At 46.2% G+C, this 23042-nt stretch overlaps 1 protein-coding gene across 1 annotated transcript in view; it reads left to right on the top strand.

The window, feature by feature from the left end:
* The window catches only part of LOC146194353 (PHD finger protein 12), an 86634-nt gene that overhangs the window by 57162 nt on the left and 6430 nt on the right, over positions 1 to 23042 (top strand). The window contains exons 9-10 of the mRNA XM_084597361.1: positions 11413 to 11495; positions 18492 to 18638. Coding sequence (XP_084453487.1) covers positions 11413 to 11495; positions 18492 to 18638 — 230 coding nt within the window. The remainder of the gene's footprint in view (positions 1 to 11412; positions 11496 to 18491; positions 18639 to 23042) is intronic.

Genomic DNA, 23042 nt, shown 5'->3' on the forward strand with positions numbered 1-23042 from the left:
TGTGACAGTGGCTTTTAGCATTGTTCACTTCAAATGGCATTTGCAGCTATCATGCTTTCCAATGATTTTGTGACAGTGGACTATGCCCGTCCCTAGCGCGGCATGATAAATCGAACCAGGCTTGTGCAATCAAGCCATCACGGGCACTCTGCCAAGTTTGCTCCCCGCCATCGCAGGAGCTATCAAAAGATAAACACACCGTGACATTATGACATTATCGTTGCACAGCATCTTGGTGCGCTGCCAATAAATGAGCTGTGGATGCGACGGCGGAAACGGAGGGACGCCCCACTGACTAAAGGCTGTTTCACATACAAGCGAAAATACTGCCGATTTCTGCTGTGGCAACGCAGAAACCTGTTTTGAGCAGTGGTGGCGGCTCGAGCAATGCAGTTCCAACAAGTTGAAAATATTTTGTTGTAGCTGCTGCTCGTTACTGAGTTCACTCAATCGCTTACTTGTGAACTGGCTTTAACGCTTTTTATTGTTTTTCATTTTCTCGGGGGCGGAAGTGGAAGATAGGTTCATTATGCAAGTGGGTTGATTATGCGACAAATACGGTATCCCTTTTCATGATTGCAAGCAGCGTTTGAAGCCAATTTCTGTATATCGAACTATTTCGCAATCCCCTTCGAGTTCGATATATCCAGGTTCGACTGTACGAAACGAGTACGAATAGTGGGAAAAAAATGTCTTCAAATATTGAATATTTGATCCATGAAAAAAAAAGCTGGAAATTAGAAAATAGCAAGCACTTTACATCTTGTTTTATTTCAGAATTCACATAGTATTTACAAATAAAATTAAACCAGAATTTCATAGAAGCGTATACCCAACTGAAGACTCCTGAGTAAATTTTATACACGATTCCGTATATCAGTTTTTTTATGCAGGCAAGACATGCATGAAACTGGTCGAAACTTTTATATTGCTGCTGAATACAGTCAACTCTGGATAATTTGTCCTTCAAGGAGCCAGAAAAAATCTCCGACTTAATTGAAAAACCTCTGGTTTTATTAAGCACTTTTGCTTTGTGCACTCTGCACGCGCTGTCGGTAAGGCCCTCTCCGCAAAGTGGCCCCTCGCATTTTGGGGATGCTTGCGATCAAGCATTGCGGTTAAGCACGCAGTGCGACAAAATTTTCAGCGTATTCGGAAAATTCCAAATATTTGAAAATTCGAAATATTGATTTTTCAATTATGAATGCGAATTAAAACAAAAATATTCAATTCATCTTCAAAATTTTAATATTTGCACACCCCTGCATTATGCAGTCTAGTGAAACTTGGATGTAACAAACCTCCGTGCAGAAAATTCCTGTGTATGTATTACGGAGTTGGTCAATTCATCAACATTGCTCCCATTAAAGCACGTGTATAGTTGTTAACTCTGTGTAACGAAGGTGTTGCTGCAGCTGACCTTGACGTAACTAACTCACCATGCCAGCTGTATCTGTCAGCTAAGGCATCGTTAATTGAAATTTGGCCAAACCAGAGAAAGGCTTTAATCCATTCGTTGCCAAACCTGTCGAATTACTGGGTGCACATGTGATGACCATATTGCCAAAGCAGGTGATTTGCAGGGTGGGCCAGGCATCTGCTTGCTGTGATTTGTAAAGTTATGCTTGGATGGTGCTCCATCATATTTGATGGGCGATACTTGCATGTATTGGCAACAGATGCTAAAAATTAACAGTTTTGCTGAAATTTGTGTGCTATTTTTTCTTTATTCTTGTTGAAAAGTGGTGCTAGGGGAGGCCATTTCACGTGTGCTGCACACAGCTGTGAATGGGCCAAGATGATAGAACATGAACTGCCGTGAGAGGAATGCTTACGAATGTAATTTGTGAATGCTGTTGTGTTCCGATTGAACCATCTCGGTAATACAAACAAAATGATTGATCTTTATTTCATAAGCATCGTTTATATGTATATATATATATATATATATATATATATATATATATATATACACTCTCATGGTGACGCAGTGGGTGATGGGCAGCACGCTATCGCTTGAAATGATGTCACGGCATTTGCTGCCTGCGGGCAGATGGTGATATGCTTGCACGGCACAGCACATCTCCCCCTTTTGCAGATTAAGCCTTTCAGGTAGACATCGTCGCCTGGTGTACCGGTGAAGCGGCGGGGGCTCATTGGGAGGAGGCTCCACCAGAGCGGGGTTGCAATGTCATCTGGCTGGGGTGAGGTTTGGTTAGGGGTGCCAGGTGCTGTGGCGCAAGCTAGTGGCTTCGTATCGGAGCCCTTTGGTTTGTGTGGGTGCAGTTGATCTGCAGGACTACGTTGCTCGCCGTTCGGTGAAGACACAGTCACCATCAATTTCTTGTGTATTTTTGACCACTACAGGGCAACCACCTGGGCCGGCAGTAAAAACTTCTGAGCCACACTGACTGTCCCGCAAAGAATGGCGTGGTAGACGCGCGTGTTTGTAATTATGGTTCACCGACTCCAGTCTTGTCCGGAGCCGGTAACCCAACAGCAGCTCGGATGGAGACTTTTCACCCTTAATAGGCGTCTGTTGATAGCGGAATAAAAAAACGGCTTAAGCGGGTAACGAGGCTGCCCCATTGATCTTTTTGAAGGCCTTCCTCGATTGTGCACACGGCGCGTTCCGCCAGGCCATTCGATTGTGGGTGGTAAAGCGCAGTCGTCACATGGTTGATCCCGTTCACTTTTACGAAGTTCTTGGCCACTGCAGAGACAGATTGTGGCCCATTATCTGAAAGCAGTGTATGGGGCAGTCAAAACCTGGCAAATATGGCTCTTAACACTTCCATGGTCGACTCAGGCATGATGCTTCTCATCGGAATAGCCTCTAGCTAATTGGTCTCGGCATCCACCACCACTAGCAACATGTGTCCCTTGATGGGGCCTGCAAAGTCAGTGTGCACTCGAGACCACTTCTGGCCTGTCCGGAGGCATCGCACTGGCTTGTGCCCATGAATCGCATTCGTGTACTGTACCCTCTCAATATCGGCATCTAGCCCTGGGTACCAGAAAATGGTTCACACAAGTTTTTTATTTCACCCATTCCTGAGTGCGTTTCATGGAGGAGCCTCAAAAGACCTGCAGTTCCCCCAGCAAATGAGGTCATGACTAACAGGCAACTCACTTTTTGTTTGAAAGAATGGCCAGAACCGCCCCTCTGTCTCTGCTAGATAGGTCGGCCAGCTATGCAGGATCCATTTCCGCACTTGCTGTAACAGAGGGTCATGGAGGTTTAAGGCCGCCAACTCTTTGGCACTGATGGATGCCGCATTCACAGCCTCAGTATATAATATTTACTCCGGCGCGCCTTCCTGTTTGTGATGCTGCTCCCACTGAATAGGGAGAGAAAGACGGCTGAAGGCACCGGTGTTCACATTTTCAGACCCCTTGTGGTATGACAGGTTGTACCGATATCCTCCCAAGAGCAGGGCCCAACACTGAATATGGGCAGCGGCCATTGGCGGAATCGCCTTGTTCATGCTGAACAGTCCTGTCAATGGCTTGTGATCTGTTACCAGCTCGAAGTGGCTTCCGTAAAGGTAGTCCCTGAACCGGGTTACGCCGAACACGAGACCCAGGGCCTCCTTTTATAGCTGGAAATAGTTCTCGGCTTTCGCTGGTGTTTGTGATCTGAATCCTATGGGCTAATGTACGCTGCCGACTCAGTGCGACAATACGGCGCCCAGACCCACTTCAGACGCATCACACTTTAAATGAAAGGGCTTGTTTGGGTCGAGGTGCACCAGAAGTTGTGCATTCTTCACTGCTTTCTTAGCTGCTTCGAAAGCCATCTGCTGCTGTTTGCCCCAGAACCACTTCTCGCCTTTCGCCAACAACGTGTATAAGGACGCCAGCAGAGTTGACACGTGCGGCAAGAATTTGCCATAGTAATTTAAAAAGCCCGAGAAAGCTTTCAGCTCACTCACCCAGGTGGGTCATGGGGTGTCGAGCAGTGCTGTTATGTTATCACTTTAGGCCATAAGCTGTTGCTAACAATAGAGTGCCCAAGAAACGTCACTTGCTCTTGTCTGAACTTGATTTTTTCAGACGTTGCAGCACTTACTCCAGGACCGTGTAGTCATTTGCCTTTTCAGCCACCTAATGTTGTCCAGGTAGACCTGTGCTCCGGGAATCCCGCTAAGCACAGCTTCCATGCGTCGCTGGAAGACACCTCGAAGGTTATTCTGTGGAAGCAGTTTAGGTCCTTGTGTGTGTCCAGAACAGCTAGCTTCTTCGAGTCTTCGTCCAGGGGCAGCTGATGGTAGGCGTTACGCAAGTCCAAGGTGCTGAAAACTTCTCCACCGTTGAGGTTTGCAAAGATATCATCAGCCAGTGGCAACGGATATATCAGGGTTGCGGAATTCACCGTGAGACAGAAGTCGCCGCACAGCTGTAGCCGCCCATCCTTCTTGACTACGGGCATGATGGGTGTGGCCCATTCCAAAGACGTCACTAGAGATAACACCCCTTTATGGACTAGCCTAGCTAGTTCTTCTAACACCATTTGCTTGAGCGCGTACGGCACTGTCCGAGCTTTACAAAACCGGGGCCTTGCACCTTCCCTGATGGATAGGTGGACCGGTGGCCCTTTGAGCTTTACAAGTCCCGGAGCAAAAACGTCATTGGACCTTGAAAGCAGGATTCCCAACCTTTTGTTTGGGGCTTGTACTCATGCCACAGCATTGGCAGTGATTGCTGCCACGCCAGCTGTATTGAAGCTTCGGATAGTGTCTTGTCTGCAAAGCATCAGTTCCGGACAATCAACAACAACCAACTCAGACTGTACAGTCGCACCACCCAGACTCGCAACGAGTTGCAATTTTGCAGTGATAGGAAGTGGACCCTTGAAACATGATAGCTGCATAGTTGTTGTCTGCAGTCGTGGCCACATATCCCGGTGTTCTTCAAACACTTCTCGCGGAATCGCACTCACTGTTGACCCATTGTCTACCAACATAGTAAGTGGAACTCCGTTCCAACTTATTCGGCGAAAAAAAGGCTTGACATGAACGCTGTTTGTTGCTTGATGCGCAATCAGTGTGTGCAAAGATTCGCAGTCCTCAGAACTATCTTGCTGACTTTAAGAATATGCTGCCTGCGTACTCTCAGTGACTTCATCCGACACTCTACGCACTCGTGCTAAGTAGCCGCGTTTCCGGCACCGATGACACACTGTTCTGAGATGGTAGCAATCATCTGCTTGATGCGAGGAAGTGCCACATCGAATGCACAGCCGGAGCTCACCATGAGACAGCCCGCTTGGTTTACTAGGTTTCGGACATGAGTGAGCTGATCGGACGAAATTGGTTGTGTCTGACTCGAGGGAGGGTAGTCTTCTCATGTGCTGTGCATTTTCCACAGCGGCCTCAGCAGAAATGACGAAGTCTTCTGCTTCCTTCAATGACAGTGGGCTGCGGGTCAACAGGTGACACCTGACGTTTTCGTTCCGACCACTGCATATTATGGGGTCGTGCAGCATGCGGTCCAGCAGCACTCCAAGATTGCAGTCTTCGACCAAGCGGCGAAGTGCAGCTATGAAATCCAGAACACTTTCACCTGCTTGTGTGCACGTGAAAAACCGGTAACCGGCTGCTGTTTCGTTGACTTGCGGCTCATAATAGCTCTGCAGATGCTCGACGACATCGCTATATTGGAGGTCGTTGAGCTCTTGGGGTGGCACCGTCCTTGGAGAACCTTGACAGTTGTGTTGGATAGAGTGTGTGACCAGAAGAGCTCATTACTTTACTGTATCCGTGATTTCTTGTGCTTCAAAATACGCTTAAAAGTGTAGCCTGTAGACAGACCAGCCCCCTTCCTCCTCGGTGAAGAAGGAAGGGGCCATCGGATCACCTTTGCTATCCGATCTCAGTAGCCACTCTTCAAGGGCACTGCAGTACACTGCGTTAACCTCGTCGTCACTGTAGCGTTTCGACTGAACCATCTCGGTAACACAAGCAAAGTGATTGGTCTTTATTTCATGAGCATCGTTTTATATATGCTCTCATGGTGGCGCAGCGAGTGACAGGCAGCACACTATCGCTTGAGGTGACGTCACGGCACTTGCTGCCTGTGGGCGGTTGACGGCATGCTTGCATGACACAGCAGATGCATTTGATGCACTACACTGTGCTCCATCAGCATGGCTACATGTCATACCTGGGTCCGTATTCCGAGTTTGCGTTGTTATCTCCCCATCCTTGAGCCATCTCTTCGGTGGAAACACCGGAAGCGGTTGTGACATCTGGCTCCGGTGTTTTCACTAGCCAGATGACTTGAGGTTGGGAAAAATAGCAACACTTTTGATAACGACGCAAATTCGGAAAGCAGTCCCAGGCGCCTCTATCTACTCTTCCTGCACCACTCGTAGTGGTACTATGCAGGCCGTGGCAGCATTTGCGTGTGGCTGCAGCAGTTACATTATCAGTGCAGTTTTGAGATGTTTCTCTGTACTTGTGGCCCTAGTATAATGGGATTCACGCAGCGGGCTTCAAAACGAGGGAGTTGATGATGTCATTGGCTGCTGGAAGCCCCCGTGACCGAGAAGCGAGGGCGAAGCAGCCTGGCCCCTGTGGCTATACTGAGGTCCAGTTAGCTTATCTACCCATTGCTTTGTTCACTTTTGCTGATTTCTGGCCAACTCCCTGTGCAAGAAGGAGGCTTTACGCTTCCATGTAAAAGTTCCCAACACACGGGAAACGGTCGTTGCCCCCATGCTAGACTCACCCCCAAATGAATAACGTTTTTTTTACGATTCATGCACAGACTACTTCCAAGCAGGGTATAATTTTCCCTTGTGTGAATCCTGCTTTAGGGGATTTAGTGGCTGGAAATGCTTTTATATCGGTTTCTGTTTTACTGTAATCTTCCCAGTGTTCATGTTTGCAGCAATTCAGCTCATCAGCAACACACCGCTTACAAGTAGTACATGGAAATAACAGTTTAAGCTAACTGTGAAAACACATGTATCATAATTTACGCACCTGTACAATGAAGATGCTGAAAGCATGCCAGGTGTCAGCATCTTCATGTACAGCTGTTAAGCTCATCAACCTCTCAACAAAATCGTATACGTTCATAAATATGTACACATTTAATTTCTTCGTTGCAAAACTGAGGCTGTGCGTAAGACAGGCCCCGATATTGGTGCATTCAATGCACAATAGTGATCCTGTGTGTCGCACACCATGCCAGCATTTCCATACAGTTTCACAAGGCAGTGTTCTCTCAACCTTTTCCCTGTGGTCACTCCTTTCTGTTGTGCACACTTTGTACACTTTCGACAGTTGTATAGAAATTGTCTACAATGAGATGTATCAGATGCTTGTAATTCACAGAGAATGAGTAGTTTAATGCTGTTGCTGGCTGCGGCATTTGTGCTCATGACCACGTACATAAAGAATGCCTTGCATTCAAGGCATTGCAAGGGAGGGAGGGAGGGAGAGAGAAAGAAAGGGGGGGGGGGGAGAAAAATTATAGTTGAAGTGGCCAGCCTGGCAGCATTAGTCCGCAGTATCGCGCCGAATAAAAGTTTCACAGTAACGACTCTTGGAGGCTGACAAACTGGGGAAACTCGATAACTGACAGGGGAGGTTTGTCCAAGAACTGCGTACGGACCGATGAAACGGCGCTGGAACATATCACAATGGCCAGGAGTGTGTCATGGTGTCCAAAGTAATACCTCATCACTGGGACAGAACAAAACTTGGCAGTGAGTTGCATCATGGCGACACTTGCGGTCTTCCTGATTGGCTTCAGTGTTGAGGCGAGCAAGCTGGCAACATCTGGCCACTCAGGAAATTAACTGGTCAGGAAGAGACGATGAGAAGCTGGCAGGTGCAGAATGGAAACAAGCATCAAGAAGTGTAGCGGGACAACGACCGTAAACAAGGAAAAACGAGGTGTAACTTGTGGTCCGCTGTACAGCCGTGTTGTAGGCGAACATAACAAAAGAAAGAATTACGTCCCAATTTTGGTGGTCCTGGTCGACGTACATAGACAGCATGTTAGAAAGCGTGCGGTGGAATCGCTCAGTCAACCCATTGGTTTGTGGGTGATAGCTGGAGGTCATGTTGGGGAGTGTGGTAGAGGCTTCAAGAACATCAGCTACAATCGCCGACAGAAAAGTCCGACCGCAGTCACTGAGTAGGAGCCCCATGGAGTAATACGAGGGCTTGCAAAAAGGTCGCGACCTCAGATGCTGAACCATTAGGCAGAGCAGCGGTTCCAGTGTAGCGTGTTAGATGGTCAATGGCAATCCAGCAATTGCCTCGTGTGGACAATGGAAGCGGCCTGTCAATGCCGACAATGGTGAAAGGAGTGGTAGGGCAAGGTAGAGGCTGTAAGAGGCCAGCGGGAGATGAAGTCGGCTGCTTGTGGCGCTGGCATGGCAGACAAGAAGTGACGTATTTTGCCAAGCTTGAGGAGAGGTCAGGCCAGAAGAAACGGCTTTTCATGCGGTGGTAATTTTTGTGAAAGCCTAAGTGACTGGTGTAGCATCATGGTGGAGGGCTGCCAGAATATGGGATCGAAGTGCTCTCGGCACCACGAGAACCCAACGGTTGCCTTCAGAGCAGTAAATATAATGGGAGAGCACTCCGTTGCCAAGTCGGAACTGTTGAAGTTGCCTGCGCATCATCACCTTTTATTTATTTTGTGAAGAATTAGTGCACGAGAAACATTCCAGGCAGTGGCATCGTGATCGCTGCGCGTGTTGCACCTGACTGTGTTTGCTGTTGCTGTGTTCGCTGCCGATCTGCCCAGTCCTGCTGATTAGCTCAATAAACCCCCATCTTACCATTTATTTATTTAAAATACCCTAAAGGCCCAATAGTTCATTACATAGTGGGGGATGGGGAAGCAAATCAGGGTAGAACATAAACAAGATAACAGATGATGTTATGGTGGTATGTGAAGGAAGTATATAACTAGTCATAGTAATCTTTATACAAAACTAAGAAAAAATAGTCGGGCAAGCAACATTTCAACATAATAAGAGAACTGTAAAAAGAGAAAAATGTGCAGCGATTTCAGCAAAAGGGAAAAACATGCATATCGTGCATGGCAGACACTACAAAGCTGACCATGAATACAGAAACTAAAACCAGAAAAAAGATGATAAATGAAACATTTGAGATCTCACCGACTCAGAAACAGATGACACCGAAAGAATCAAGGAAAGGAAACTCTACACAGGGAATGACAAAACTGCGCAAATTGACTATGGTGCGTCTGAAGAAGCTAGCAATGCTGCTTGAAACTCTGATAAATCAGTCAAAACAGCAATATTTGACGCCAACCGATTCCATTCATTTGTTGCTAAAGAAAGTGGTGAATATTGTATTTTTTTGTTCGTGCGAAAATTGGGAGGATTTTGTTTGCATGGTCAAGGCGGGATGAGACTTGAGGAGCAGGTAGAAGATGGGAGCGAGCAAATTCCGAATTGCTATAGTATAATGTGTGAAGAAATGATAACCGCGCAAACTTCCTTCTGAAAGCGAGCCATGGTAGGTTTAAAACTTCCTTAATTGATACGCTTTGAAATCTTGAGTAGGATGATGTAATGAATCTTGCTGCTTTATTCTGGATGGATTCAAGAAGATTAGAAAGGGAGTCCTGGTGAGGATGCCATATGACGGAAGCATATTCTGAGGTTAGTCTTATCAGTGTAGTGTAAGCTTGATGTCGTGTTAGAATTTGCGAGGTGTAAATGGCGCTTTAGCATGTTGTCGCCGCGTAGACCGGCAAACGTCTGGGGGTCGCGCTGATGGCTGCTCACGGTCCAAGTAGTAGGGGGAGCCGGGGTGGAGTGGGAAGAGCCCAAAACATTGGTGGTCCCCTCTTGGGCCATGACGATAGTTGTAGCGGTCAAGCGGCGATCGGAACAGAACTCCAGGTAGATGCAGGTGACAAGGCAGCGGGGAAATCAAGACGCACCTTCACCACTTGTAAAGGATGGGCTTGGTGGACCAGGTTTATTAGAGACCTGAAGCCCGGGCCGCTCACCGAAGCGAATCACATTGAGCGATGACGATGGATCTCCTCAAGAAAGAAGGATGAAGATGGAGCAGAACATGCACCCGTGTGAAAAGCAGATAAATGAAGGGGAAATGAGGGTGCTCGTTATAATACATGAAGGAAAGAAGCCAACAGTCGACGAGGCCAAGTAAAGCATTGGGGATTGTACTTTATGGCTATTTTTTATTATTTACTATGGTAATCACATAAATTAGTAATGTAATCTGTTTAGGGGAAAGATAATTAAAAGTAAAAGACAAAACAATGTGCCGATGGTGGGAACTGAACCCACGACCTCCAGTTATCGCGTCCGGTGCTCTTCCAACTGAGCAGAAAGGTGAAGCGCCATACAGTGGCTCACAATATATATATATATATATTAACATTGTGCGTTTTCTTTTTTTTTTTTATGGCTTTACCACCAGGCTTAGCAGCACTCGGGAGAAGCCAACTGAATAGGCCTTGGAGCCGTGAGAGAAAGCATGCATCACGTCGAGGGTGAAGAAAAGTTGTCTACAAACATAGAAAGATGGTGACGCAATCTGTTCAGAAAGTATAGGAGAATAAAAGCGCAGCAATAAATAGGGAAAAAACGAAACGGCCGAACGTTCGCAGGACTGTGCATCACGAAGCAGCGGTGGCAAGACGTCGAGGTGCGGCATGTGCGGTTTTGTAGCACTTGACTGCTGCACGCATTTCTCATCTATTGCCTTCTTACTGATAGAAGCAGCAGAAGATGACGCCGTGGTCATGCAAGGCTTTGGTTTTAACATGAAATCCAACTTGGTTGTATTCGTAGCCACATTGCCCTCATGCTCAAGAGGTACTTCCGCAAGATATAAACAAAAAAAAATTATAACTGAAAAAAGAAAATGGCAAACAGAGACGATAAAAGAAAGAAATGGAAGGTATTTTAGAGTGCTTTTTATTAAGCAACAAGACTTGTTCAGTAAGTAGCCATTTATTTACCAGAAAGCAGCTTCAGGACCATGTCATCACCAACATCTGGTACAGTAAAGACCCTGATATAGTAAAGATTTTTTTGCCGGTTCCATTGACTTTACTATAAGAGTTCTACTGTACCGCAATCACCATTGGAGACTGAAGCTACTAGTGTTTAAAGCGTAATAACTCTATTTAGCAATGATTGAGCAGATGCTGCAGAGGATTTCATATGGCTTTGTGAAGTCAGCTGGTTGAACAGTGGTGTGTCCTCTTCTGTATAAAACTGCCCGAGCAGAAACATTTAATCAGCGTATAAGCACTTTCACTGGCTGAAGATGTTGACATTGTGCCGGTGTTGTCTGTGTGCACTTGATGTTACTTGGGCAGGACCCAACACTTGCATGTTGGTGCTCATTCTGCCCCCCTCCTTGGTGGTCAATGCAGGTGCTGACATGGATGTGTGCCTCGGAGACTTTGGCCACTGTGACTTTGTCTCTGCCAAGCACGCCTGCGTCTTCTTTGATGAGGTGCGTCCTTGCTGCTAATAACCAGGGGGGGACAGAGTTAGACTGTTAAAAGTGCGAGAACTGGGCCTAGTTGGTTGTACACAGCCTAGTTGGACTGCATTGTCTTCTGTGCTTGGTGTCCACATGTTTATTTTTGCAATGAATATTCAGTGAACATCATAATGACACAGATAGTAAGGAGAAGCACTTTTGTCTGCTCCTGCAAAGGGCCTTTCACTATGGCGAGGTGTTCAATGCACAGCGAGGTGCTTAGAAAAATGCTAGAAACAATGCAGGGCGTAGCAGCGAATCTTTCGAGTTTCGAGAATCTGGGAATAGTGGGCACAAGATAGAAAAGGATTATTAGCAGGAACAAATTTTCTGCTGCAGCGGACACAATTTGCTGCAAAACTTCTCAAATTATACAGCTGATTAACTAAAATCTACTAATTAAGTTCTTTATTATTGCATTGGGTGGTTAGTCCCAACAGGGAGAATGCCTTATCAGTTTTTGAAACAAAGAAAAACTCGTTTCCTAAAGCCCCACAGAGCGAGGAAATCCAATGCTTTTTTTTTCCCCCCGGAAGAAACTGAAATGGAGTGCAAGAGAGCACTGGTCTTGCACCCCTGGCTTCCAAGCAGAGCTGGGCAAGATACTTCAAAAAAGTATATTTGATACTGATACTCGATACTCTGAAAATAGTGTTTCCATATCAAAATCGATTTTCGATGCAGATACTTGGTACTGTATCGATGATACTTCGATACACCACTGAAACTCCAACATAATAAAGGTAGTAATATGATTAGCGACAGCAGGAAATTTATCGTGCTTTCTGCAATCTTTAGTGCATTCCTATAACATAGTTTTCCAGAAAGGCCTGAAACGAATCGGACAGCACGAAGTTATTGAAGCTCCTCTGTCTGGGCAGCTGGCCTTGTAAGAACATTACAGTGCATTGAAGCCATTGTTGCAATGAAGTGATCGCTTACACAAGCAGCCTAGTGAAAAATTTCTTTAAACTAATGCTCTTCATACGAACCGACCTGTGGGCACCTGGCTGTATATACAAATAGACCTGAAACTTTTTCAGTTGCTTTTCATTTCATAAGATACATTACTTACCCGGTTGCCCCTGTGTTTTCCTTGTGCTAAAAGGTGCAACCTCGTGCGCTTGTAGAACTCAGCAGTTATTTTGTCATTAGTGCGATAACAGACTTTAAAAGCTGTGGATATTGTTCAAAGCTAGAAGGAAAAAAACAAAAATAAAATGGCTGAATGTTTTTATTAGCCCGGAAAGAGCCCGATGCGGGCATGCTAAAATGAGGCAAATGAGAAAGCCTCTCTACATACGCACATGAGCACGCCGCAGGGTTATATTGGATGAAGATGCATCTTATCAGCGGGTAAGAGTGAATCAAAGTTGCATCGACTCAAGGATACTGAAGGTAGTTAACTGACTCAAGTTTCAATAGTGTCGCTTGAAAAGTACAGCTGATAGTAGATAAAAGATAAAAGTTCTTTTTTTAGCACAGTGGCTGATATGGTGTCAATTAATTCAGATGTTTATTTTAAAAATGTAACAAGTTTTGCCTTTAAGAAGCAAATATATCTTTACAAGTTTCATTCAAAGTTTCCTAAAAGGGTTTTGGCAAAAAAGAAAAGTTGTTTGACAACTCATAATTTTTATTCAAACTTATGTGCTGAAAAATTGCATTCATAACTTTCATGTTGCGTATTGTGTGAAATTTTTGATGTAACAGTTTTTCAAGAAACGAAGTCTAGTGGAAGTGTAGTGCGCAGTTACAAAGAATGGAGTTGTTTTCAATCTAATGCTGTAAACTACAAGAACGGCGGTTAGCCGACTGCATTGCAGCCAACTGAGATCTTAGAAGTTCATGTTCTTGCCGTCAAGCAGAGCCGACATGCGGAGCCCAAGGGTTTGGAGATTGGTGGGGCATAATTTACTGCGTTCAACAGTGCACTGAGCACGCTGCTTGACAAGAATCAGATGCCACAGAGATGGACGGGGTTGGGGGAGTGTGGCAAAAGGTGGGAGAGCGGCTAGGGGTACAGCAGTGTGCATAGTCTCTACTGCATGTTCGCCTTCCTTGCGTTTCCGCTTTGTTTCTTTCTTTGTGTGTTTGTTAACGGCTTTGGGGTATGCACTCAGTGCTCACAGGTAAAGAACCTCATGAGCACCTACATAACATTGGATCCCTTCGTCTTAAAAGGGAACGTGGAAATATGGTTGATGCTGAGGGGATGGGGCATTTGGAGGGAACTCAGAGCAGAAGAGAACTCGGACGGTACTAGAAGCCGAGCTGTCTCTGGGCTTGTGTAGTCGATCACACCTGTCGAGCGCTTGAGCGGTGTTCTGTAGTTGAAGTAAAGTGAAACTCTGAGGTAGGTGCAGATGCTAAACGATAGTGCTGCTCCAGATGCTGCTCCAGCACAACCTCAGTGTTGTAAGAAGCGCGCAAGCACAAGCGCATGGACTCTGACAAAGCAGCTGCATTAAAATTTCACTTGATGTGCTCCCCGAGGTACCGCTCAAGTGCTCTAGACAAGTGTGATCAACTCTGTACTACCGCCTGAGCTAGCACCGTCAACCCAAAGTCTCGCAGTGGCTTCGATATTTGCAGTTTTCTTAGTTTTTTTTAGTATCGAGTATCGTTAAAATACACGATACACTAGAAATGTATTTTCGATGCTGGTACTCCGATACTTTCATTTTCAGCACACGATACTTAATACAGATAGACAAAATGTATCTAAAGATAGTATCAGAGGTAGTACATGTATCTTCGATACTGCCCGTTACTGTCTTACTGTCTCCAAGGCATCACCATTGCCACACAATAAGAAAAAAAAAAGAAAGATAGAAGTTCAGATGGTAAGCTAGACTTTAATGGCCATCAGGATTAGTGGCTGTGTTGACATCTGCATTAGCAAGCCTGCAGTGACAGTCGACGTTTAACACTCTTATGACAATACTTAGCAAGTCCAAGCACTGGGGATAACACAGCTCCGAATTCTCAGGTTTCAGTGTGATGTGGAATTCACTTCCAGATTCCTGCATTGCCTGCATGTCTTTCCATCTATGTTGTTATAATGGGCTCAGCTGTCATCCTCAGTAGCAATGGACATGTTTCGTTGACAACTTGTGAATGTCACAGGAATTGAAGGCAGACCTCAATGTGGCCTGTGCCATTTCTACCCCCTGTTTACAGAGAAACTGTTTTCACTGGAAGCAGGCCACGCTAGAAGTAAAATGCAGTTTTTCTAGTCAGATCTCTGGGCATAGACATTCTTCCCAGCCATGGTCGCGGCGTCCGTGATGTACTCTATATCATCACCACTTTCTTGAATTTGAATCAGAGCCATAGGAGGAAATATTAAAACGTCTAACGAAAGGAAAAAAACAGCTCAAACAGACGAGATGTGTAGTAAGGCGAGACACATGTTCTGTCTCGCCTTTCTACACATCCCATCTGTTTGAGCTGTTTCTTCCTTTCGTTCAACATGAACCAACCAGCCCGACAAAGCCCTATTCTTGAATTCAAACTTTGAGCACCAGAAATGGATCACTCGGGATGTTCACTTCTATGCGCTATGTTTGTGCGTATTTGCGGCTAATTATCTTCCTTCAACTGGCCCAAAGCTTTTACTCTGGTTACCTTTAACACAGGATTTCTCAATTATATTAGTCCTAAATAACGTATTTACTCGCATAATGATCGCACTCGCGTAATGATCGCACCCCTGAATTTTGAGGTCAAAATTCCATTTTTTAAATTCCCCGCGTAATGATCGCACCCCAAACATGGAGCCGCCTGGTGGTTGATCTGCAGTCATCCCGCAGCGAATGCATTCCGACGAGTTCCCAACCTAGTCTAGTAACGTTGGAGTTCCCATGATTCCATGCTTTGCGGCGTTCGCCATTTTGCAATCCGGCAGTGTTGTAGCGTGCTTTGTGTTTTTGTGCGAGTTTACGCCATTTCACCATGGGGCGGTATGCCATTTACACCGCCGCGTTCAAGCTCAAGGCTGTCGACTATGCACTGGAGCATGGCAGCCGCGCTGCTGGTAGGCATTTCGGCGTGGACGAAATGAGGATACGCTATTGGAAGAAGCAGCACGAGAAGCTGATGGCTACGAACAAGACACGGCGGGCTTTCCGTGGACCCAAAACGGGCAAGTTCCCTCGTATTGAGGAGGTGGTCCTAGAATACGTGAGGGACCTGCGCAAGGATGGTTGTGCAGTGTCATTAGAAATGATACAGACGCAGGCGCGCACAACTGCCAGGAAGCTGGGAATCGCCGCAAAGGATTTCCGCGCTAGCTCCGGTTGGACGACTCGCTTTATGCGACGGAATGGACTTTCCCTGAGGCGGCGGACGTCGTTGTGCCAGCGGCTCCCAGCCGCGTATGAAAGCAAAGTGATAGACTTCTATCACTTCGTCACTAGGCTTCGCGAAAAATGCGGTTACCTCATGTCGCAAATTGGAAACGCCGATCAAACTCCACTGACGTTCGACATGCCCCGGAATACAACTGTGAACGAGAAGGGTGCTCGGAGCGTCCTCGTGAAGACGTCTGGCGCAGAAAAACAGCGATGCACAGTCATGCTTGCTGTGACGGCCGACGGGCGGAAGCTGCCACTATACGTGATCTTCAAACGGAAGACTATTCCGAAGGGAAACTTTCCCCGTGGCATCCATATACGTGCACAGATGAAAGGGTGGATGACTGCAGACCTGATGGTCGACTGGATCAAGACTGTTTGGGGAAGAAGACCAGGAGCATTTCTGCTTCCCTCGCTTCTGGTTTTGGACAGTTTTAGGGGTCACCTTGTGGACAGCGTGCGTGCCAAGCTGAAAGAGCTGCGCGCGGACATTGCAGTCATTCCTGGCGGCCTGACTTCGCTACTGCAGCCTCTCGATGTGTCTTTGAACAAACCGTTCAAGGACAACGTTCGACGACTTTATGCTGAGTGGATGGCGATGGGCCAGCATGATTTGACGCCGAGCGGAAAGATTAGAAGGCCATCCGTGGAGATGCTGTGCTTGTGGATCACAGAAGCGTGGAGCAGTATCTCCGACGAGGTAGTGGCTAAGAGTTTTAAGAAGACAGGCATATCTAACGCTTTGGATGGAACGGAAGATGACTTCCTGTGGGATTGTGAAGATGCTCCCAACGTCGACACTGCCGTTTCCGATGAGTCGTGCAGCAGTGAAAGCGAGGATGGCGAGGATTCAGACTTTGATTAGAGTACTGACGAGAAAAAATAAATGGGCATTGTGCACTCCATGTGATGCTTAATGTGCATGTTTATTGCAAAGGTAAGCCTTACTCAGCTTTTATTTTTGGTTGTGATCGAGATATATGTTCTAAGACGTCTGACCTGCAACTTGTTTGCGTTTTCGGTGCTCAAAAATTTTTTGTAGAAAATTTACCCCGCGTAATGATCGCACCCCGAAATTTGCGTCAGTATTTTTTAAAAAAGTGCGATCATTATGCGAGTAAATACGGTAATTGGTTGGTTTATGGGGTTTGACGTCTCAAAGCAACTCAGGCTATGAGGGACGCCGTAGTGGAGGGCTTTAGAAATTTCGACCACCTGGGATTCTTTAATGTGCACTGACATCGCACAGCACACGTGTGCCTTGCTTTTCGCCACCATGGCTGGGATTCGATCCTGCATCCTTGGGCACTGTAGTCGAACGCCGTAACCACTGCACCACAATGGTGGGGGTCTTAAATAATTGAACTCGAAGGGGATAGTTAACTAGCTTGGTATGTTGGAAATTTGATGTGCAGAACGTGATAGGCATACAGGAACATGGTGCGCCCGAACTGGCTGCGGGCTTTCTGCAGTGATATGTTACTTGATGATTGTGTCTCTGTCTAGGCGTATCCTCATAGAAGCCACATGAGGCAGTGCCTTAGGAACTAGCCACTACTGTCGGTCATGACAGATACAATTCTATTACGGGTACACTGTAGACAGGATAAATTCTCATTAGAGTTTTTAGGTGCAGTTGATTTTCGCAACGCCCGTACAGCAGCAAAAGGCTGCTTCTGCCATTTGGGCATCTAGGTTGCCATGGCAAGCACAACACTGAATGCTGGCTTCTCTGCGTGATAGTAGTGTCATATGAAAAACAAGCACTGGAAACTGAAGACTAGCCACAACTACTTCCCACACTCCACTCTTCATGCGGTTTTACAGCGCAGCAAGGGGCTCAGGACCCGGTTGCCTTCGTGCATGAAAGATGATTGTACAAGCACTGTTGGGAGAAACATTGCTTGTAGGGGCGCAGTGCACCATGTGGCACTGTATTCTTTGGAAGTTGGATAAACGGAACCAGTGGTGCTATAAGTACTACAGTACGGGACTTGTAGGGATGTTTTGACTGCTTAATAGAGACAGTAATTGAGTGTATCCAAGATTGAGGTGTATACCAACTGCTGTACGGTCACCTTAATGGAACGATGGTTTGTTAGAGTGACAGGCCGAAACGCAGGCATGAGGATGAGGCGAGAAAGTTAGCTGGGGTAAGGTGGCTTCGTTTGATGGAAGACAGCAGGACCACTGGGAAAGCTATGCTTTGGGGAAAGCTGAATTGGAGGCCACAAGCTGCACTGTCTTCTCAGAGCTGTGTCAGCAAATCATATTGGTAGCCATCATTATGTTAGCTTGCTAATAGGGACAGAACTAAGTGATACTGAGTGAGGAACTAACGCGCAACGACGCTGAATAAAGAACTGGTCGTCCAGACTGTTCATGCGTCCCTTGCACCTTGTCCTGCCTGTCCGAGTTTGCAAGCTAGTGTATTTAGAGCTTTACCTCCCTTTCAGTTTTAGCTGTTTTTGTTCTGATGCCTTTAGACTTGTGCTCGTGGCTTCACCTTATTCCTGTATGTACAGAAGCAAGTGCTTCTCTCTTGAAGTGTGCATTAGGTTGAGGCTTCACCTGAATGTTTTTTCGTGTGGGGGCGGACTGTGTGCAGATCAGCAAGCACTATGAACTGCTCAACTACAGTGAGCATGGCACGACGGTGGACAATGTGCTCTACTCGTGCGACTTCTCGGAGAAGCGACCTTCAGCAGCGGGCAGCATCTCTTCTTCCCCTGCTGCAGTGCGCTCCCCTCGACCGGTGAGTGGGGCTGCTGAACATCCTTTCTCTTGCCGCCTCGTGCACATGTTACCATTCAGCATTTAAGGTGATCACAGTTAATGCTGAGGAGCTACTGCTCTTACATCAGCCACAGGGCAAACAGTTGCTCAAAGAAGGAAAGAGCAATTTGTCGCCCCTAAACACTGACACCACTTTGTGTGCTCAGTTTATGAAAATTGTGTGGAGTCCGATTATTGAGCAGTAGTGGCCTTCAGATTGAATTTCCATTTGAGTGAAACAAAAATTCCGTGTGGAGTACAGTTGAGCCTGCAGATTGTGGTCCCATTTTTGAAAGACACTTGCGTAGTATGAATTGCCTCGAGACAACTGTAACCGTAGGTTGTTTGAAGCAGTCATTTTATACATTTGTGCCTTCAGATTGCTGACCATTTTCCTTTCAAACAATATGATTTTGGCACGACAAGAGTGCCAGCACCCAAATTACCTGCCATACCTCCCGATTGTTCTCTGAACTTCTGATGATAAGTTGCCTCTGCCCGCACAAGAATGGTTTCTGCTAAACTGGCACCATTAAACCTGCAACTGTATTGTAATCACCAGCGTCACTATCAGCGGACATACTAGCACCATAGGCATCATTGCAGTCGATCAAAGCTAAATCAAGCCAAATCAAGCCAAAGCCAAAGTAGCTGGGGCTGCTTATGTGCATGTTTGTGGTCAGCTAGGCCTCCTGTGTGCGGTGCACAGTGTAAATTTATAATTCTCATGGGCTTGAAATTGTAGCACTATAGTCCCGAGCAAATGTATTTGCGGACGTTTTTGCAATCATATACTTCCGAATCTCTGTGCTTCATGACGTCGAGAAAAGAAGAGCGTTTTGCACAACGCGTGGATGCGACATCAGCTTGTCTCACAGTGGCAAAGATGATTTGAAACTGAAACTGAATTCTGCTGATCAATGTGCAATGCAACCGTCTAACATCAGGTGGTCGTGAAGGACCATCACCCAGGACCATGCTTTGAGCAAAACAACTCTGACTGATTTTTGAAGCTAGTTAGCATTGCTACTGCAATGTCTGTGCAGAAGGGCTCATCGGGCACTGCCTGAAAGCTGTCTTCCCCCTGTGGATGCAAATAAAAAAATTTCCCAATTTTTAATCTCGCCAGATTGGCAGGTATGAGCAGTAGTTGAGGCCTTTTATAGCGATCCCAGATATTTCAAATAATTGCCTGTATCGAACGCTGTAATTATACGCTTGAAAAACACATGAAAAAGTATGGGAAAGTCATGCTGCTCAGTCAAGCCCACTTAAAATGAACCTGATGGTCATGTGGATTGTGCTCATTGTGTCTGAAATTAGTAGCAATTGGAATTAACCCTTATTGCCTTACAATAAAACTCAGACAAAAAAGGCATTTTGCCTTTTTTGTCTGTCGCTGACTGATTTTTCAGACTCAGCAGGACCCTGAAAATTGTCTGAATAATTGAACAGTAAAAAAAACTATGTGAATTAAAAAAAATCATCTGCAAAAAAATCAGCCTTAAATATTACGAGCTTTGCCACTTCCCACGTATCCCTTTTATGTTGATAATAGGGAGTTATAGCATAGCGCAATCCACCACTTTGATCTGCTTCCGTGCGCCGCCTGTATGCAGGCACTAGAGTGATCCAATACAGCAGACACAGCCACCAGTGCTGACTTCTCGCAGCAGTCATGTGCGCCGCCGGGAAGCATGCAACTCAAGGCGGTCACCGCATATGCAGTGGTAAGGTACTGATGCAGTAAGGTACTTTTGATGCGTACTGATAAGGTATCGATGCAGTCACTAGTTATCTCTATAAGGTCTGAACAGCACGCAGCAAAGAACCCAAACAAAACCTAAAAAATGTAATGTCATCCAGGCGAAGCCCCCGTGGCCTTGACCAGAACTGCCAAAAACCTTAGAAGAGTGAGAGAAGTGGAAAAGGCAAGATAACCGTTTTGAACAGCTGACAAAAGCCCCCAAGGGAAGAAGGCCCGGATACCAGACAAAATGAAGGGAGAATAAGCATGACAGTCCCCCAGGAATATGGAAAGGAGCAAAGAGACCTATCCTACAACAAGAGAAATGAGATGGACCCAACCAAGAACCTGGAGAACAAGGGTGGATCCCAACATAGTAACAATAAATGCATGAAGGAAGTCAGCCACAAAAAGCAAGAGTAGAGGTAGAGAAGCTAAAGCATAAAAAAATGACAGCAACGAATAACAAGAGTAAAGATGAAAAGCTAAACACAACTAAAATCTAAAAGCATGAAGCAACAGCGACTAAAAGTTAAGCTGATGCAAAACATGACAAAACCTAAATGTACGCAGGATGCCAGCACCAAGTAACTATAGCTAAATGAGACTGAATCCTTAAAGGGGCGATGACAGGGTCGTTTGAATTATTACCGTTTTATACTTCTATGAATAATATACAGGCCTGTGAACCTACTCGCAATGCTGTAGTGCCTAGCATGTGGCGCATATTATAAAAAAAAACTCGATAGAAATCGGAATTAAGAAGCTGCTCCTATTGAGCGGCCGCCATTTTGAAATGCTCCTGTGACGTGACAAGAGAATCCGCAGTGGACCGTCGTCTGCAATGCAGATTGCAATATCAAAGGGTCTTTCTTTCTTTTGTGGACGATTGACGCAGTGGTCGTCCCCCATGCAGAAGTGCTTAATGAAGACGTTGCCGTACGAAAGTGATATAGAGTAAGGCTTGTTTTCTTCAGCACAAGGTATGGTCATGGTCAGCGGGCTGCATGGTTAGGTTTCTTAACTTATTGATGCACTGATCTTCTGCATTACTCCAGCGACGACCAGCACTCGCCTATCACGTATTGTGAGATTTTCGGCCACGCGGCGCCGACGGACCTGATGAGCGGACGGTCGCCTGATCTGTTTTGGTGAGATTGGAGGCCGAGTGAGAACTTGACACCTGATGAGTGAATGGCCTGAACAGTTGCGCTTGTCTATAGCTTAACCGTGCTAGAAAAAAAAAAAAGCAGATACACTTCATATGTTCCCCCTTCTCATCAGCAATGGCCTTGGCCAGAAATGTTAGTCTGCGCCGAACTGCAGGCCCGTTCTGCGACGAGTAGACCTAGCACGAGTATGCGGGGTTTGCCTCTAGAGTTTTGGCGATTACGGAGCGCACATTCAAAAGCTTTAGCGGTTGCATGTGGCCATCGAGTGTAGTTATGGCAGTAGTGACTCCAAATCGACGACTGCTCACATCACAAAGCGCGTGTACATTGAGCGGGAAGCGTCTATGTGATCCTGTCTGGTGAATGTAGCCAGCAGCTGTCAACGCCGCTTGTGGGTACCCGGCGCATTCAGGGGACGCAGCATCCACGGCGCTTCTTGCAGCGCAGTTGTAGTTTGTGAACAAATAAAGGTGCGATTGATGCGAAAAGAAGTGGACAGTTTTGGTGTTGCTAGCTCAGCTTGCATTTTATGCCGTGTGAACTAGCAGCATACATCCAGTCGTTGCGAAAGCTATGCAAACAAACACGTTGGGGGCCCAGTCCTAATCCGCGAGTCGGTACATTCCTGCGGGAGTTCAGAACTCACACACTAAATACTAAATGGTGTATATTTACACTGAAGCAGTCACGAGTCATTTGCTGGACAAGCACTAGAAAAACGCAAGGTTAGGCTCAGGAGTCAGTCGCAGTCGCGCGCTTGAGGCTATGGGGGAGGTGAGACGGAGACGGCGGCGGCTGGGAGGCTGTTGTTCGGTGCGGGCAGCGAAGCGCATTCGAATTGCATTGGGTTCTGCGGGGATGGGACTGAAGCGGTGGCAGTGGCCCATGCCTTCGTGCACTGGTTGTGGGCAGACTGAGCATAGTTGTGCAAAAATGCTTCACCAGCCGAAAATAATTTAGTTTGACTAACACGCGCATATAACAGCAATTCAAGATGTACAGCTTCGTTCAAAAGTTGTGTCTGCTGCTCTAATCTCGTAAGATATGCTCTTGCGTCAACATATGCTTGTTTAGGTTTTCTTAGTTTTTGGATCGAAAGGGCGACGGGCAATAGCTCAGCAAAGAGCAACACAACTCTAACCCCTCCCCCCTTTTGTGGTGCACGTATATGGCGGAAGGAAACACGGGACATGTCCCTTTTTATGTGCGGGAGTGCTTGTTGCTAAAAGAAGTTCTCATAATGTAAGAATAATATGCTTCTGAATGTATGCTTAAATAATACAGCAAAAGCCCATTCAATTTCGGCCTCCTCGGCAATGTCTAGACGAAGCCCAAAACAAGTCCAAGGATCACTAAGGTCACATATTATAGTGAAGGCTTCTCAAAGAAAAAAAAGACAATATGTAAATAGAATATTTTTGCTGAAGAAAAAAAATGCTCTCAGTGACCACCATCCACTGTGTGC

This window comes from Amblyomma maculatum, chromosome 3 (genome assembly GCF_055883805.1).
Source record: "Amblyomma maculatum isolate TAMU_Amacu chromosome 3, ASM5588380v1, whole genome shotgun sequence".
NCBI classification, from domain to species: domain Eukaryota; kingdom Metazoa; phylum Arthropoda; class Arachnida; order Ixodida; family Ixodidae; genus Amblyomma; species Amblyomma maculatum.